The sequence below is a fragment of the Dipodomys ordii genome, unplaced genomic scaffold, assembly GCF_000151885.1.
Source record: "Dipodomys ordii isolate 6190 unplaced genomic scaffold, Dord_2.0 Scaffold89, whole genome shotgun sequence".
Classification (NCBI taxonomy): domain Eukaryota; kingdom Metazoa; phylum Chordata; class Mammalia; order Rodentia; family Heteromyidae; genus Dipodomys; species Dipodomys ordii.
Genome location: NW_012267305.1, coordinates 2,962,101 through 2,979,264, shown reverse-complemented (window position 1 = coordinate 2,979,264; position 17,164 = coordinate 2,962,101). Strand labels below are relative to the sequence as shown.

At 37.1% G+C, this 17,164-nt stretch overlaps 1 protein-coding gene across 3 annotated transcripts in view; it reads left to right on the top strand.

Moving 5' to 3' along the window:
• Positions 1–17,164, top strand: part of Aff2 (AF4/FMR2 family, member 2) — a 474,899-nt gene that overhangs the window by 139,458 nt on the left and 318,277 nt on the right. For 2 of the 3 annotated variants that reach the window (XM_013025946.1, XM_013025944.1), the window contains exon 2: positions 14,203–14,323. In XM_013025946.1, the coding sequence (XP_012881400.1) occupies positions 14,203–14,323 (121 nt within the window). Of the gene's footprint in view, positions 1–14,202; positions 14,336–17,164 lie in introns of all 3 variants that reach the window. The other variant, XM_013025945.1, reaches the window with a different exon arrangement.

The following is a 17,164-nucleotide window of genomic DNA, read 5'->3' as shown; positions in this document are numbered from 1 at the left end:
CCATTTTTATTCACTGCTTTTCAGAGAGCAAATTCAGAATGACAAAAGAATTTTAATCAATATAGCAAGTATGTTAGAAAAAGCATTGTTAACCAAATCACTATCACTGAGATGATTTCCATGTGTCATGTTTCAAAAGAGGAACTTGTTTAAATTTGTTCTTTAAGCATCACTATAGGGCTGGGAAGGTAGTTCAGTGGAAGAGTGCTTGCCTTGCATGCATGAGGCTCTGGGTTCAATTCCTCAGCACCACATAAGCAGAAAAAGCCAGAAGTGGTGCTATGGCTCAAGAGGTAGAGTGCTAGCCTTGAACTGAAGAGCTGAGACAAAGCCCCATGACCAACAACAATCAAAGAATTTAAATTACCATCACTATAGAGGCTTCATGCCTTTCAATAATGCAGGGACAACTCCTCAGAACAGAAGGAATCTATTGGAATATATGGGTCACAACTTTCTTGAGAGTATTTCTGACAGCATCACTATTGAAAATGGTAAAAATTGTTATTTGTTATCATTTTAAATAAATAAACCTTCTATCCCCTTCCTCTCTTCCTTTTTCCTCTCCCTTCCTCCTTTTGGCGTCTATGTGATTGTGTTCAACAAGCATATTTTCAGTGGGACTATTTCTATTACAGAGTGATTGAGTTCTGATTTACACATCAATTACCCACCTTCATGGAGATTTTCATGCTCCCGTAGCTGACATCAATGAAGCATAACTGCGTAAACGCTTTATTTCATACCAGTTTTGGATAACTGAGACTGATAACTAATCATATCAAGAGACAATGTGCTATAATACAAGAAACAATAAATGCTTCCCTTTGAAAATCTCATCTATTCTTTATGAGCTTAGCATTCGCGTACTTCTCTGTCGTCCATTTCTTTCTGCAAGGATCTTCCTCTCGAGTGAAGCTAGAATTGTACCTTAGGATACAGACATTTGTGTAAATCCGATTCTTCTTTCCCAGGTTTTCCGAAGAGCAGAACATCTGAGTGTTTTCCTTCCAGTTTCATAGACCAGTTTTGCCAAACATTCCATGAACAAGCCATGGGACTGAGGTTCTTCACTCTTCCATGCATGTTCCATGGGATTGTCATGTAAATTTGAACTCCCCAAGTGCAGAATATATATATATAGAGAGAGAGAGAGAGAGAGAGTGAGTGAGAGAGAGACAGAGACAGAGACAGAGAGAGACAGAGAGAGAGCAAGAGGGAGGTTACAATTATGTGAGCAAGGTATTGAGTCTATTTCCTATAGAGCATTGTTATACCCTCCTTTATTTTCCCTACCATCCCTTGCTTTCCCCCCTTCCCTCCCCTCCACAAAGTAAGTTCATTTTTAACTGACGATCTTGTACATCTCATTGTTACAATGGGTCAACCTCTATCCTTATTTCAGCATTTTGTTATTACCCTTCCCTTCCTCAAATTAAAACAACGTATATACAAGATGGAGGACACGGGAATCAAATACAGTGACAACGGGGGTTGTACCATGGGGGAAGAACATACAAAGAAACAAAAAAGAATCACATTAAGTACATTAAAAAGAACAGCAACAAACATAAAACCTCTTGTGTCCCTATCTTGGAGTTCATTTCGCTTAGCATCAGGTTATATGGTCCTATGTACATAGCTTTTGACCTCTTCTGCTTGTCCTAGACATACGCTAGTTAGGCAATGGACTTTTAAAATTATATTTTATTGTCTTTAACTAGTTATAGAAAAGAGTTACAATTCAATATGTCACTTTCTAAGAACAATGCATTTTGATCAGTTTTATGCCTTTTTGTCATTTTTTCCTTCATCTCCCTCACCACCAAACATCCCTTCAGTTTTCCAGGTTTCATTTTTCCAAATGTCTATTGAATGTTCTGACTATATTCTCCTGACCTTCTTCATCTGCCCCCACTCCCCTTGCCCTCTCCAGTCCCTGATCATTTAAGTACCAGCTTCCTGCTATCATTTTGTTAGACCAGAAGTTAATTCAAAGAAGCTATGCCATTGGAATTCTCCCTGGCATATACCATACTTAAGTGCATACATTTGTGTATATATGTTTACATGTATGTTTAATCTGATTCTAGTCAGGCATCTTCTGGAAGGAAGAAGAAAACTATAAGACAAGGGAAGCTCACACTCACACTCACACTCATAGACTTCTGTGAAAAAACAAGTGTGGAGTCATGATGAGTGACAGGAGCAGGGGAAGCAGGCTTTGCCTGGAGATCTTTGCTGTCCGGCTTCCTCGCTCAGGCCAGAGCTCTGTGGGCGTGCAGCATGGAAAAACGCAGAGGCCAAAAGGTTAAGCCTGTAGGGGGTAAAATTAGTGAGTGCACATGGATCAAAGGGTTTTGTGAGACACAAAAACAGACTGAGCTTAAAATTGTCAATTATAAACTGCTCCTTAAGGGCATTAATTTCCTTAGTTTAAAAGTAATTAAGAATACTATTTCTGGGAAAATATTGTTTTAAATTAAGTAGTTATTGAAATTGCCATGCTTATAGTTGACTGAAAATAAAACACCTTTTAAAAGTGTCATTTATGAGAAGCCAGGAGGCTATATTAAGACTTGAACTTGGAAAAGAATTCGACATACATAATGAGCATACACAAGAAATAGTGACATTTTCCTAATGTACAAGATAGAATGATTCTTTGTAGTTGGGCTGCAGATACAACTGGTCTGGCTTTTAGGATGTATATGTGGGATAAAGCCAGGACATAATGGGTCAGGACAAGGTCAGGGGTCCTACAACAGCCTTGGGCACCTGAACATAACACTACTTACTCCCTCCCTTCCCAAGAGCAGGTAGGGTAAGATAGGCCATAGAAAGACAAGCCAAAGTTAAGAGAAAAAGTGGAAGAGGGTAAAGCAATGACAAGGACAACCATGAAGACAACAATGCCTGAACTGCACCATGGGTTCCACAAACTGAATCTCTCCTAGAGCCAGAATTTCAATCAAGAGCCACAGAGGACTTTGGAGCCGTCACAAGCATTCAAAGCCTGTCACTACCTCCTTTATGCCCTCTCTCTCAGGAATGTGTGTACCTATTTTTGATTATGGAAAGCATATTCACATTTCCTTGAAGTAAATCAAGATTTAGAACTAGCAGCTCTCTAATGCTCAGCATTACTGTCACTTCTGATTAATTTAGAGACAGAATTATAAATGAGATAACTTCAACGTGACACAAAGGAGTGCATGAAGAAATACTGGGGAAAACATGACGGAATAAAAAAGTAAAAAATTCTTACTTTGGATTGACAATGAGGAGCAGGGTGGATAATGCCAACACTGGAGGCAGGCAGGTTTCATAGAGTTTGATTTTTGTATACTTTGGATTTTGAACAGAATGAAGAACTACAGATATATAGATGAGTGTGTTTACTGTATCGTCTATCAATGTATTTTTGTTTTGCTTTGTGGTGTCCATTCAATGCCCTTACTTGGGTCTGAGAAGCAGATTTGTGAGATCTTGGATCATACATTTGTTTGGGGGGTCTTGTGGCTTGGGATGTCTGAAGTAAGGCACTTGCAAGGCTTTTATTTCCGAGACTGATGGCTCAGTGAACCTTTAGGAGTTATAATAGTAAAGACATATTAAAGAACAGGTCAGAAATCAAGTAAGTTTTGAATAAATTTTTATATAAGGGGAAGTCAGATTACTAACCTAACAATATCTTACAAGAACAGTAAAGGAACTCCACTGTCTATTGTAGAATGGAGCCATCTATGAATAGGATACATTCATACAGAAAAGCAAGAACAACACTTAACATAAAGTTAAAGGAGAAGAAAGCAGAAGGTCACAGACCTGTAAATGAATATCTGACAGATCCTGAGGTGCCTAGGAGAGGAGGGAAGTAACACTTGTAGGAGGAACAGAAACCCTATCAAGCAATGGGGAATATTAGACCACATCTCTTAGCCAACAGTTTTAATGCATGCCGCCAAAAAAAAAAGAACCTGTTTTCTCTAGAGAGACTGCCTTTAGAGTGTGTTCTGAAGACTTCTAGAAAATGTTTATGTTCTGAGTACTTCTGTAGTACTCATGGTACCTTTGAGTTATTAGACTAATAGTTTCTTCCACAGGAAAATGACCTATTAAACTACAATGCTTTAAAATGGAATTTGAACAGTGGGACAAAGAGTGAACCAATTCTATAGTAATGCTCACAAGACACTATGTTGGAATGAACTTTACAGTTTGGGGAGGTGGGAGCTGGGGGAGGCAATTAGGAGAAAATGAGGGAGAGGGTAACACTGTTGAAAAAGAAATGTACTCATTACCTCACTTTTGTAACTGCAACCCCTCTGTACGTGACATTGAAAATAAAATTGAAATAAAAATAAAGTAAGCATTACATTAATGTTAAAAATGGAATTTTATTTTTCATAATCAATATCTGTATGAGTGTACATTTGTGCTTGATTTTAGAGAACAGACCATACTCTAAAAAGTCATTCATATGCTAAGATATTCCGCAAGGTGTTCAGAATGCCCTTCAATCAATTGTACCATGTTTGTTGTGTAAACAAAGTATAGATGTGCCTGTGTATAAGTGCTCTTACTTTCTGTGAGGAAGACTAGAATCTTCTTCTGACTCAAAGGGTGGCCTCTGGATTTGATTAATATTATCCTTGACATTGCTGTATGTGACAAATCTATTCTGTTTCACCTTACTGGTGCTTCTCCCCATATCTATTAGCAATGTAGATTTTTGCATAATAGAATACATCTGTTCCCTAAACATGCCTGGTCTTTGATTTACCTCCCTGTAAAAGAATGATTGCTTCAGGTTAATTCTAGCAAATTGAGGCACTCCCAAATCAGTCAAATAAAGAAATGTATCTATGAATAATTGCCTCATATGCAAAGACTGAAGTTTTTGTATATATGGGATTCCTGTGAATTACTTTGGGGCTTTCTAACATAATTTAGAAGTATTTCAAGTAAAAAAAAAGGTATTGTTTTGAAATTCAGGTTTATTTGGACATTAATTTTGTCTACTGGTCAACTAGGTGCCTTTCTCTTCAAGACGGTATTTCACTGCAGAGTCTGTATTTTTCTGAACCTTCATTTTCTTTGTGTAACTTGTTTTTGGTTTTTGGAGGTAATATCTCACTATATAATCCACATTGACCTGAAACTCACTCTGTAGCCTATGATAGCCTTGAAATCACAGACTCCTCTCTCTACTTCCTCAGTGCTCGAGCTATTGGTGTGAACCGTCATACCAAGCTCAGTTTAAATTATTATTTACTATTTCTATTTATTTACTTATATTGGAAATACTGGGGTTTGAATTGAAAGCGTTGTTCTTGTTGAGCAGGTGCTCTACCTCTGGATGCATGACTTTTCATGCTTTAGTTATTTTTATAGAGAGTCCTTCATTCTTTGCCTTGGGCTAGCCATATAGTGAGGTCACAATGATCGGATCTCGGTTTCCTGTGCCACTGTAGGCTGCCTCAGTTTTGCATGTATAAACAGTGATAGTAATCTCAGATTTAGCAACTTCCCAGGTTTCACCAAGTGAATATGTGATAAAAAGTTGTGATATTTTTTTAGGGGGGGGTCCGGTCATGGGGCCTGAACTCTGGGCCTGGGCGCTGTACCTCAGCTCTTCAGCTCAAGGCTAGCACCCTACCACTTGAGCCACAGCACCACTTCCGGCTTTTTTCTTTTTGCTTATGTGGTGCTGAGGAATCGAACCCAGGGCCTCTGGCATGCAAGGCATGCGATCTACCACTGAGCCACCTTCCCAGCCCCCAGCCCCGTGATTTTTAAAGTAGGAAAGTCCCAGTGATCCTATCCATGAACACTTGAACAACCATTGGTAGTTTACAAAAGCCTTTTCTCATGCATTGTCATATTTAACATTTATACTAACCAAAGAGGAAATGTAAATATTCTTCTTATTTTATGCATGATGAAACCAAGGCTTATGAACATAAAATGAGTGATTACTGATCAGACAGACTGAATGTGAAAGAGAGTCCATCCCACATCTTCTGAACCTGAACAATATCATTTCTGGACACTCGATAGAATTATTTAAACCTTATATACTAAAAAAAAACAACATAAACTTCTTACCTTGGTATGACATTGTTATTTTGTTTCCCTACATTTTTCACCATTCCTAGATGTATGAAACCATCTTTTCCGCTTGACTAATTGGTATTTGTACAATTACATTTATAGAGCTATATAATCTCTACAAGTTTGGGAGGTTGGGAGATTGGCCAAAACAGTCATGTAGTGTAATTCCTTATAAAGGCAAAAATCAAAGTTCAGCAAAATAAAGCACCAGGAAGTAGGTCCTTGAAAAGGGTGGGGTGAGGTAAAGGGATATGTGAATGAAGAGGGGAAGAGGGGGAGAATGCAGTCAAGAATCCAGTGTGTAATGTCATTCTTTCTGATGGAGGCATAGAATTCCATTGTGTATACAGAAAAAAAAGAATCCAGTGTGTAACCTACAAATTAAGTGAAGGAAGGAGTACATAGACAAGGGATGGGTATGCTTTGTGGAAAGGAGTGACATTGATCAAGATACATTGTATTCATAATCTCTTCTGCTAAATGGCAACTTCTTTGCACAACTACTCAAAGATAATAATAAAAAGAAAAGAAAAGAAAAAGGATAATACAAATAAAAGTTAGAAGGAACCTTTGATCATAAGGAGCGAAAGACAAACAGTCTGAGGTAAATCATTAGGAACAAAAATATTGATCTGTGTTCATGAGAGTGGACCAGACATATCTATTCAGGGGAATATTATTCAGCCCTAAGAAGAAAAGATTGGAGCAACATAGATAGGCTTTGAAAACATGAGGCTCAGTTCAGGATGTTGTATCATTACACATATATGAAGAATCCCAAATGGTTACGTTTGTTCAGTGGCAGTAGATTGGTGTTTGCCTAGGCTTTGCTAGATGGCAGGGAAGATGTGAAGTCAGAGTGATCCCTGAGGGGTACAGGGCTTCTTTCTAGATGGGTGAAAATACTATAATGATCATAGATGCATAGTGAGTATACAATGTAATCATAGATTGAATTGTACACATAGGATGAGTGAAATTGTATGGGATATGAATTGTATCTCAATAAAACTGATCTCATATAACAGAAAACTAGTGAAGTGGAGAAGGTGAGATAGACCTGAGAATAAAGATTAAAGTTTTCTGGATGAGTTGAACCTATGGTATCATTTTCAGAAGTTGCCCCTATACTGTAATCTTAAGCTTTTTTTTATAAGAATTTATGAAAGTATTGGTACAAACATCATTTTACAAAATACACATTTAAGGGAACTAGGGGAACCAGCACTTGGCCTGCTGAAACTACAATGGCCAGATTTTTTGGTGATGGTGACACTGGGGTTTGAACTCAGGGCTTCAAAAAAAATGTTTTTTGGTCTGTTGTGGGGCTTGAACTCTAGGCCTGGGCGCTGTCCCTGAGCTCTTCAGCTCAAGGCTAGTGCTCTGCCACTTGAGCCAAAGAGCCACTTTCAGCTTTTTCTGTTTATGTGGTGCTGAGGAATTGGACCCAGAGCCTCATGCATGCAAGGCAAGTATTTTACCACTAAGCCACCTTCCTAACCCCTAGGGTTTCAAATTTGATACGCAAGGCTGGCAATACCAATGAACCATGAATGCAGGCCTGATTGTATGTTATTCTATGTTTGACATCTTCAGATCCAACATTCTCATACATTTCCCCATACTTGTAAAATAAGATGGCCTGCTTTAACTTTTTCTGTCGTTTTAGAGTTAACATTTCACATGTATTAGACAAAATAAGTTTAAAGTTGGATTTGATTTTGAAGATATTTACTGTCATCTCTCTCTCTCTCTCTCTCTCTCTCTCTCTCTCTCTCTCTCTCTCTCTGTGTGTGTGTGTGTGTATAAGGTGTTTAACCTTAGGGCATCACATTTGCTAGATAGATGCTTTACCACTTGATTCATGCCTCTAGACCTTTTTGCTCTTGTTATTTATATCTTGCTTTATTGCCCAGATCATCCTGGATTACAATTCTCCTATTTTTATACTTCCCACAATAGCTGGAGCCTTCCAAGGAACATGCAACTGTGCCAATCTAATGGTTACAATGGGTCTCTTGGTTATTTTGTTTCCTAATTTGTCCTGGAACCCATATCCTCCTGAGTAGCTAGAATTTTAAGCAGGAACCACAAGTTTCCAGTTCAGATTTTTTTGTTGTTTCAACATTAGATATATAAAGATTCAATGAAAGTTTCAAACACAAACTCAGACTTGTGATTTTAGGAGGTACTATTTGGGAATCTGAAACATTAAGTATAAAAAAAATTCCACAAATTTTATACAGGGCAGAAATTCATTCAGGAGAACCACAAAGAGTGAGTTACTACTTGTTTGTCTCTTGGTTGAATTAAATACGTATGTTCTGCTTTTACAAAGATACTAGCCAGAATGGAGTTGTTTATTCCAGTTGGACCATAACACAGTAATATTCTATATTAGTTAGCAGTATTTTTCAAGAAACTCATCACTTTAAAACATCAGTGTTTTGTTTTTGTCATGTTTCCCCAATTAGCTTTGTAAAATAACCAAATAATATAAACAATGATTAGTAAGCTTCATGAAATATTAATCCAAATGGACTTAAACTGTTTTTTTTCCTCCCTAACCCAGTATCTTTCCCACAGATAAGTTAATTTTATAATCCCTTTAGGATCTATACATTTTGATGTAAGGAAACACATGTGTTTTATTTCTGTACTTGAATCCGAATTAAATCCCTAAAATTTTTTCCTACTGGCAATTTCTATTAAAATGTAATGCTAAGAAAAGTTGACCAATGGGTACCAATGAGACTCATATTCTGGAGGATGATGAAAATACAGGAGACCAGGGAGTCAAGCCTTAGCTATTGGGTGGAGAGCTAGTTTTGGCAGAGGAAAAGCTGGGCTTTAGCCTCTTCCTTCTGCCAAAGAATTGCTGTGAGGCCCATTACGTTTTCTAGTTCAATTTGCTCATCTATAAAATGAGGACCCCACAGCTAGATGATTGCTGAAGTGTCTTCTTGCTTTCACAGATTCTGTTCTGAAAGACAAGTCTGCATTGTCAGCCAAGTGAGCTACCACTGTGAGCTAATGAAAATGGCATAATTGAACTTTCTAGACCTCAGTGAATCTACCTGGGCCCTGAATTTGATTGCCCTACAAATGTACCTGGGGCTTCTAATGTGCAAACACAAGAGTTCCCTATATACAAGATCAGGATTGAGGACTCTAATAGGGGATGGTAAGAAGAGACTACAAAGAAATAATTCCACTCTGAAGATAGGAAAAAACAACAACAACCACACACGTTCAAATCTTCCTTTGTCACAGGCTGGATGAGGGCTTGGGACAGCTCCACTCATTTTAGGATGGTGTTAGTTTCCTCCTATGTGAGTGAGGGCATTTTCTCTGTAATTGGAGGACAAAGATTCACACAGGGGAATGAGATCACAGCCAGCATAATATCTTTTGATAGAGAAGCTTCCTGTCATCACAACTTGGTTGAACAAGGTACTTCACAGAATAGTTACTGTCTTTTCCGAACAGTGAGTATAGCGAATGGCAAAAAAAAAAAAAAAAAAAAAGATGTAGACACAAAAACCCTAGAACCTTTGGGTAATTCACCAGTGACTGGTTTTGAAAGAGCAACAGTTTTTAAATTAGCATGGTGTGACGATTGTCATTACATGCAGGAGAAAAAGCAGTTTGAAAAATCATCCTAACTTGCGAATAGTAGTGAGTCCTTGAGTTTATCTTTGGGGCTGAACTTTTCAATGAAAAGATGGAATTTGATGCCAATAGGACCGTTGTGTCCTCATCACTTTGAGTAAAACTCCAATTCTTCAGACCAAAAATATAATGATTAATCCAGGTCCTGGCTTGGGCATTTGCTTGTGGGCCATGGGCCATTGTTTCCTTATAAAAACAAGCTCAGGAAGGTACAAAATCCATTAAATCATCAGGGGACAGAATACACTTTCCTGTAGCCTCTGCAGGACTCATGGGTTCAAACAGAAACTGCCTGAATAATAAGAACTTTAATTGAGTATACAAAGAGGTCCTCATAATTATAAATGGCAGTAGGTATAACAAGAGGCTAAATACATAACTGTAGTTTCAATTAGCTGGGGCTTCAAATTAGTAATGTTGGTTTCAGTCAGAAAGCAGTGATGTTGCACATTGAAAGCCTCATCACCATGTAGTTCATTCCTCATTAAACCTCACTGTGTGAAGCTTTTGTTACAATGCCATGCTGAACAAGAAAGGAAAAAGTTGGAACTATGTGATTACCTTCCAAGAGCAGTGGAACTCTATGAAGAGTAAAGCCATTCTCACCAGAGATATGAGAATTAACTGTTCTTTGTTAGATGTGTTAAAAAAAATGTAGCAGGCACTTTTGCTTGCAACAGATAGCATCCGTGTGCACATTCAAATCTGCTATTTAAATTTCTGTCTGGAATTTCCTAGGTAATGAACTGATGCAAAATGTAGCCAAGAGCCTCTGAACAAATCAAAGCCAGGTCGAAAGCTCTGAAATGCCCTTCCTGCTGGCTGCTTGAAGGGTTGTCATACAAGTCAAAGCATGCTTGCTTTTCTTCTTCTTCTTTATTTTTTCCTTCAGGGTTTTAATTATATCTTTCTGACAGAGGAGAAGGAAGGTACTTTGCAAAGCCAAGAGACCAAAGCAGTTGAGTTCTCTTCATGGGCAAATTAAATGTGATCTATAGGCCTGTCATTATGAGCTGTCAGGTGCATGAAATGACTAGATAGCTAGAAAACTGACACGTGTTCACTGTACTTGTAAGCAGCAGACCTGGGTTCTTGTCTACCTGTTGAAAATCATCTCCTAAGGAAGGCAAAGAAATTACAGGTGCTTCTCCTTTGTAACACATTTTCCTTCCACCATACCACCAAATACTGTACAAACTTGTTACTCTATCCCCACACCTCTGATAACTCTTTTCTAACATGGAGACAAATGGATGGGCTTGGATTACCTGTGGCTTATAGGTGATATTGAGGTACAAATTCATGCTGCATGGTTAATGGACTGAAGACATTACTATACCTGCTTGTTTCTACATCAGCCCCTAGTAGAAAACCAGGAGGCACATGACCTCTTTGTGGAACTCTGATGTCAACCTGAGCATCAAAATGAAATGTGATACCACTAAATATAATACCAGTGGGGAGCTTCTTAGATAGCATATAATAGACTAGATTCCATTATTTTGAATGACATCTTTTTTGACCAGGCAGAATCAAAATATAGTGCTGGGGCTTTGAAGAGGAGTCTGAGGATTTCTCTACTTTCCTCATAGAGTAATATCATTTTCTGAACATATACTTGAGTGTGAACCCTTACAGGCCTGGCATTCTTTGTATTCTGAAAGTATAATGTTCACTGAAGCATCCTATAAATGTGGTGGCTATTTTGAAATGGTGGAATGTGTGGTTTTGTTTAAAAGATCTGACTCTCAAAGTCACTTTAAATTTGATAGTTCAAGGATTTCCCTTGAGGAGACAAGATGGTTAAGTGTTGTGATATCACATATTACTCATATATCAATGTCTTACATATGTGTAGATAGTTTATAGCCTTGTAAAGCCATGATACTCAGGAGCAAATTAGTCTATCAATGATAGTTATTATGGTTTCTGATATATACAAATTCCACCAACTTTACTTTTATATCTATTTCCTGTAACTCCTTTAGCTACTATTGTTATTTGCATATTAATTATTGAATCAAGTATTAATATGGTAAAAGAAGGAAAACTGAATTGACAACTGCTAAGCATATTATATTCATATAGAATTTAAATTTTCTCTTGTTGAATGGCAACTCCTTTGCAGAATTCCTTAAAGATAAAAATAAAATTAAAACTTTTTTCTCAGCACATACACATACATATACACATGCACATACTAACTTTAGATAAGTCTAACATCAAGAGTGTAGCCCCAAAAATCCTCAGTGAAATAGAGTACAAGTTGAATATCTCTTATTTGAAATGTTTGGAAGCAGAAGTAGTTTTGACGTCACGTTGTTTTCTGATTTCAGAATAGTTACAATTACAGAGTGAACCATTTTGGGGGACAAGCACAAGTCTAAGCAGGAAATCTATTTCTGTTGCATATAATCCTTAGCACTTGAAAGCAATTTTATATAATAGCTATATGTGTGTCTTCATTTTGACTGTGATCTGGTCATAGTATGTCAGATGGGAAATTGAATTTTTCAACTTGTGGCATCATGTGAAAAAGTTTAAGGTTATTTTGAGTTTCAGATTTTCAAATTAGTGATGCTCAACCTGTACTCTAAGATCTATAGATTAAATGAAAGCTGTTGAATATTAGGAGTAGAAGGGATGGGGAAAGGGAGAGGAAGCAAGGTGGTCAGTTGGATTAAAAAGCTACACGTGCATGTGTGAACTACTCTACTAAAACTCTTTGAACAATTAGCATGAACTGAAAAACAATGAAAGATAGGAATATGAAATAGATCCTGTAAGGGGTGTGTGGACCTACTAGTGGTAGAGAAAGAGCAAAGAAACAGTGAAGGAAGAATATGGTCAAAATACTTTAGGTACATGAATAAAATGGAACAGTGAAACTTGGGATGACTTTTAGAAGCTAGTAAGGAGAATGAGGGTGACAGATGGGGAAGCTGAGCCAATTGAGGTGCATTATGTGCCTATCTGGAGAGATATGTACAACTAATTGATGCCAGTAAAACATGGGAAAATGCTTCAAAATCATGTTTTAATGTATAGTTTTATGTGATTAAAATATTTTTCTTAATAAAGAAGTGTTCCATCTTGGAAGGTTTTAATCCTCCAAGGAGAAAGCCTGAAACTCAATGAACATCACAGAGTTGATTTTTATGTAACATTTGGGCATTAACATCGTTCAAGCCTTCTGATTCATCCTTTCTTTCATTACTAGGAAAGCATTTCAGCCAGGGACTTTCCTCTATGAAGTGTTTCCCCACAGGTTTTTTTAAGTCATTTCTAAGGCAAAGTATCGAAAAACTGAAATAACAACTAAACAAAAATGGGGTGGACACTAAACAGTGTCTCTCTATGTGTGCCATTTCACAAAAGAGTTAAAGGTCATTAAAATCTCCTATGACAATTTATTGAGAGAGGAAAGGCTTAGGACAGAATTCCAGTTTATCTGCATCTCAACACTTCAATACTTTAATAATTCCCATCCCTTGGAACATTGGGACATTTGTAGATTCTGAGCCATAGGTAGTTGGCACACAATATACCTTTAATTCACTCTTTCTTTGCATGGCAGACTGACTTTTGAGGAATGTGTATTTGCTTGTAATAATCAGAAAATGACAAGGGAAGAGAATTACATCATACTTGCCTGTTAATGAGTACAATTTTACTTTACAATTTTTGTTTTCTAAATTACATTAAATAAAGTAAGTCAGGTCAGAGAGACAAAGGGCAGATGTTATCTCTCATAAGTGGAAGTATCTCAATTATGAATATATATGAAACATACATAGACTCATGTGCATATATACAAAAGCATTGGGTAAATATTGTGTACACAAGGATGGTGGCAATGGCATAACTCCTTCAAACAATTAACTTACATTTCAAGAAATTGAATACCAGGAAGCTGAAATATGTGTTACCCGGAGAGGGTGAGGTGAAGGGAAGGAGGGGAGAAAAATGGAGAGAGGAAAGGTGGGAAAATGCTGTCATAATATTCAATGTGCATGTGTACAAATGGAAATAGATAAATTGAGGGGATGGATGAGTTTGGGAGAGATGGGGGACAATGATGAAGGGAGTGGTGAAGATGAAGATGAAGTAATCAAATGGTCAAGATGCATTGCACTCAAAAAGGGACATGTTGAGCTGAAGCCCCTATAAACAGCTCCTTAAAGACAATTTTAACACTTGCAAGAAAAACATTTTCATTGTTTCTTTATTGTAAAGAACTAGTCAGGATCTTGAATTCAGTAGGAGTAAAAAGGATTCTCTGTCCTCTATGAGATATGAACTTGAGTAATACTGACTTGCATTTTCTTCTTATTTAACAATATGAGAGATCTAAATGACTTACATGACTAATGAATCTTTTTTTCTCTTTTTGTCTCTTCCTTTACATGTCAGTCACTACGAACAAGATCGTAGTGCACTTAAGAAAAGGGAATGGGAACGGAGGAATCAAGAAGTTCAGCAAGAAGATGGTCTCTTTTCTTCAGGCTTTGATCTTTTTGGGGAGCCGTACAAGGTAGCTGAATATGTATGTAATTTATATTTCTCAAAAGGCTTGCTTGTTATCATTTTGAACTCATGAATCAACATTTAATTTATTTTTAAAGTACCTAAATCATTTCTAGAGGAAATCAAATGAAAAATATACATATGTTAAACTTGAGACAATTGCAGGTTTCTGAGAAAGTCTTCAGTGATAAAATCCATTTTCTTGGAGAAGCTCAGTAAGATCAAAGGAAACATGTGACACTTCCTGTCTTCAGGGAGCCTTTACTACCCTACCCTTGCTCCAGCAAGGAATGTCCCCTCTATGCTTTCAGTGCTGTGGTTTGTCAGCCCTGAAGACTTCATCAGACTGTCAATGCGTATGCATATTTCTCTTCCCAATGTGTTACAACCATTGCATGACCAAAGATTTCCTTTTCCATATTAGGTTGTTAGCAATTGTTCAATGTTTTGGGTGCTATTTGAGAATCAGTGTCTTAAGATACAGGAAAAAGCTAATCATTTTTACTGGTGACTTCTAATCATGGGTTAGAAGCTTGGCTCGACCAGAGGATGAAGTATAGCTAGGTTGATTTTCTAGTCATATCTTGGCTATTGTGTAGCTCCAATACCAACTGAGAAACTGTTTCTATCTATCTATCTATCTATCTATCTATCTATCTATCTATCTATCTATCTATCTATCTATCTATCTATCTATCTATCTATCTATTGGGGTAAAGTTAAGGCATGATTGTGAAGAGATTATAAAGGAAGTTCTGCTTTTTTTGTTTTTGGTTTGGTTTAGCTTGGTTGTTCTTTTTGTGTCAGTGCTAGGGCTTAAACTCAGGACCTGAGCACTGTCCCTGAACATTTTCCTCAAGGCTAGCATTCTACCACTTGAGCCACATCATCCACTTCTGGTTTTTTGGTGAATATTTGGAGAAAAGAATTTTATGAACTTTGTTGCTTGAGCTAGCTTCAAACCATGATCCTCAAATCTCAGCCTCTTAAAGTAGTTAGGATTCCAGGCATGAATCACCAGCACCCGGTTCTCTGGTTGTATAATAGAAATCTAGTAGTAGTATACTTTCTTTAATGAAAGCATGCATATAAGAAATAAAACAATAGAGAAAATTTTTGCAAATTGAGATTAATAAGTCATTATTTAATGAGGGAGAGCAAATTCAGGAAAAGTTCTTAATGAGGACAGAGTTGGTCTTCAGATGGCTTTGGGGTAGAGAGCCAGTTGTTTGAATTGATGACTACTGAGGCCAGATTTTTGCTACCTTGTTCAGAATAACTAGTCTTGACTGAGACATGTGAGTACCTTCCAAGTTTTGTTACCCTGAAAAGAGACTTATGTCTCTTAACTAATCTGCCAGTTTTCAAACTGTCACTACTACTAGTATAATTTCTAAAAAGATATTTTTTCCAAGCTTAAGTGATCTAATTTATATACTGCTTTTGGATGTGTATATTTAGCTTGCTTGATTAATCATAAGTAGTTAAGTAATTAATATTAACCCAGCTTTGAGCATGTTGAACTTGAATAGCCAGTAGTCATTGGAAAAAGACATTAAGTAAACCTTAGATATATGATCACTCATGGGAGTAGTCAAAAGAGGGATTTTTCTGTTTTGATTATGTAGCAACTACCTATGAAGATATGAGCTAAATACCACAAAGTCAGACAACAAAGCAAGAAGGAAAAACAATTCTGGAGATTGATATCTAAGATAAAGGAGGTGATGAAAAGAACAACTGAGAAAGAAGACCAAAAAAGGGATGCTTGGATTTGTAAGCAGAGAAGTAAAGAAAAGTTTAATAGAAACCCACCCAGTCAGCCAGGGATTTTAGGTAACAAAGATTTGCTAGTTGTATGACTTAGAGAGGTCAGAAAAGGGAAAGACTATATGATGGGTGCTGGATTTGGAAGCTATGAGGAAATCAGTGACCCCAGGCTAAGGCATTTTATTTGTCAATCATGGTCATCATTGTGGAAAGTCAAGTGCTATGGCTAGAAGAATGGAATGGAAAAACCAAAGAATAGTACTCAGTGTCAACTTGATATTGCAGAGAGGTTTGGTTTGGAGGAAGGAAAGAAGAAAAGTTAGAAAGTAAGGTGAGAAATTATATAGAGGGGAGTTTGGGTTTTGGTTTTTTTTTTATTTTGAGTATACCGTACAGAAGGGTTACAATTACATTGGCAAGATAACGATTCCATTTCTTATCAAGCATTGTAGCCTCCTCCTTTGTTTTTAAGTGAGAGAAACATGAGCATATTTAGATATTTATGGGAAAGATCCAATGTCAAGGGAGGTAGGAAAGAGAGGTGATTCAGAGTAGTGCAAGGTCCCAGAGGAGATTTAATGATATACAAGATGGAGAGATGGTTAAGATTCACAAACCATTGAAAAGAGGAAGATGTGGATGGAATGTTAGAGTGACATCAAAATAGGGGGATGAAAGAAATATTGGGGCTAAAGTAAGAAGTAGCCTCTGTTTTTGGTGGGGATCTTAAAACATAATGTACATCTTGTCCATTTTTTTAGGAAGAGACGGAACGCACAGATGAGTTTTACATCCTACCTTTAGATGGATTAAAAAATGAACTCTAGTAAAGGAACTTACTCTTAACACTATTAGGAGGTGGAGAATAATTGGTTTATTTTTCATAATTTTAAAGTAATGATCTTCATACCTCTTAGCCAGGACTATGAAACAGACACATTTATTTTTATATGTTAGTCATGTAACTTTGAGAAGACAGAGACCATCCCTGTTATCAACATGGCTAAAAGTTTCTGAAAGTGATCTGTCTTCATATTCATGTCTATGTTAGGTACAGACAAAAATGGGAATTTTTAGC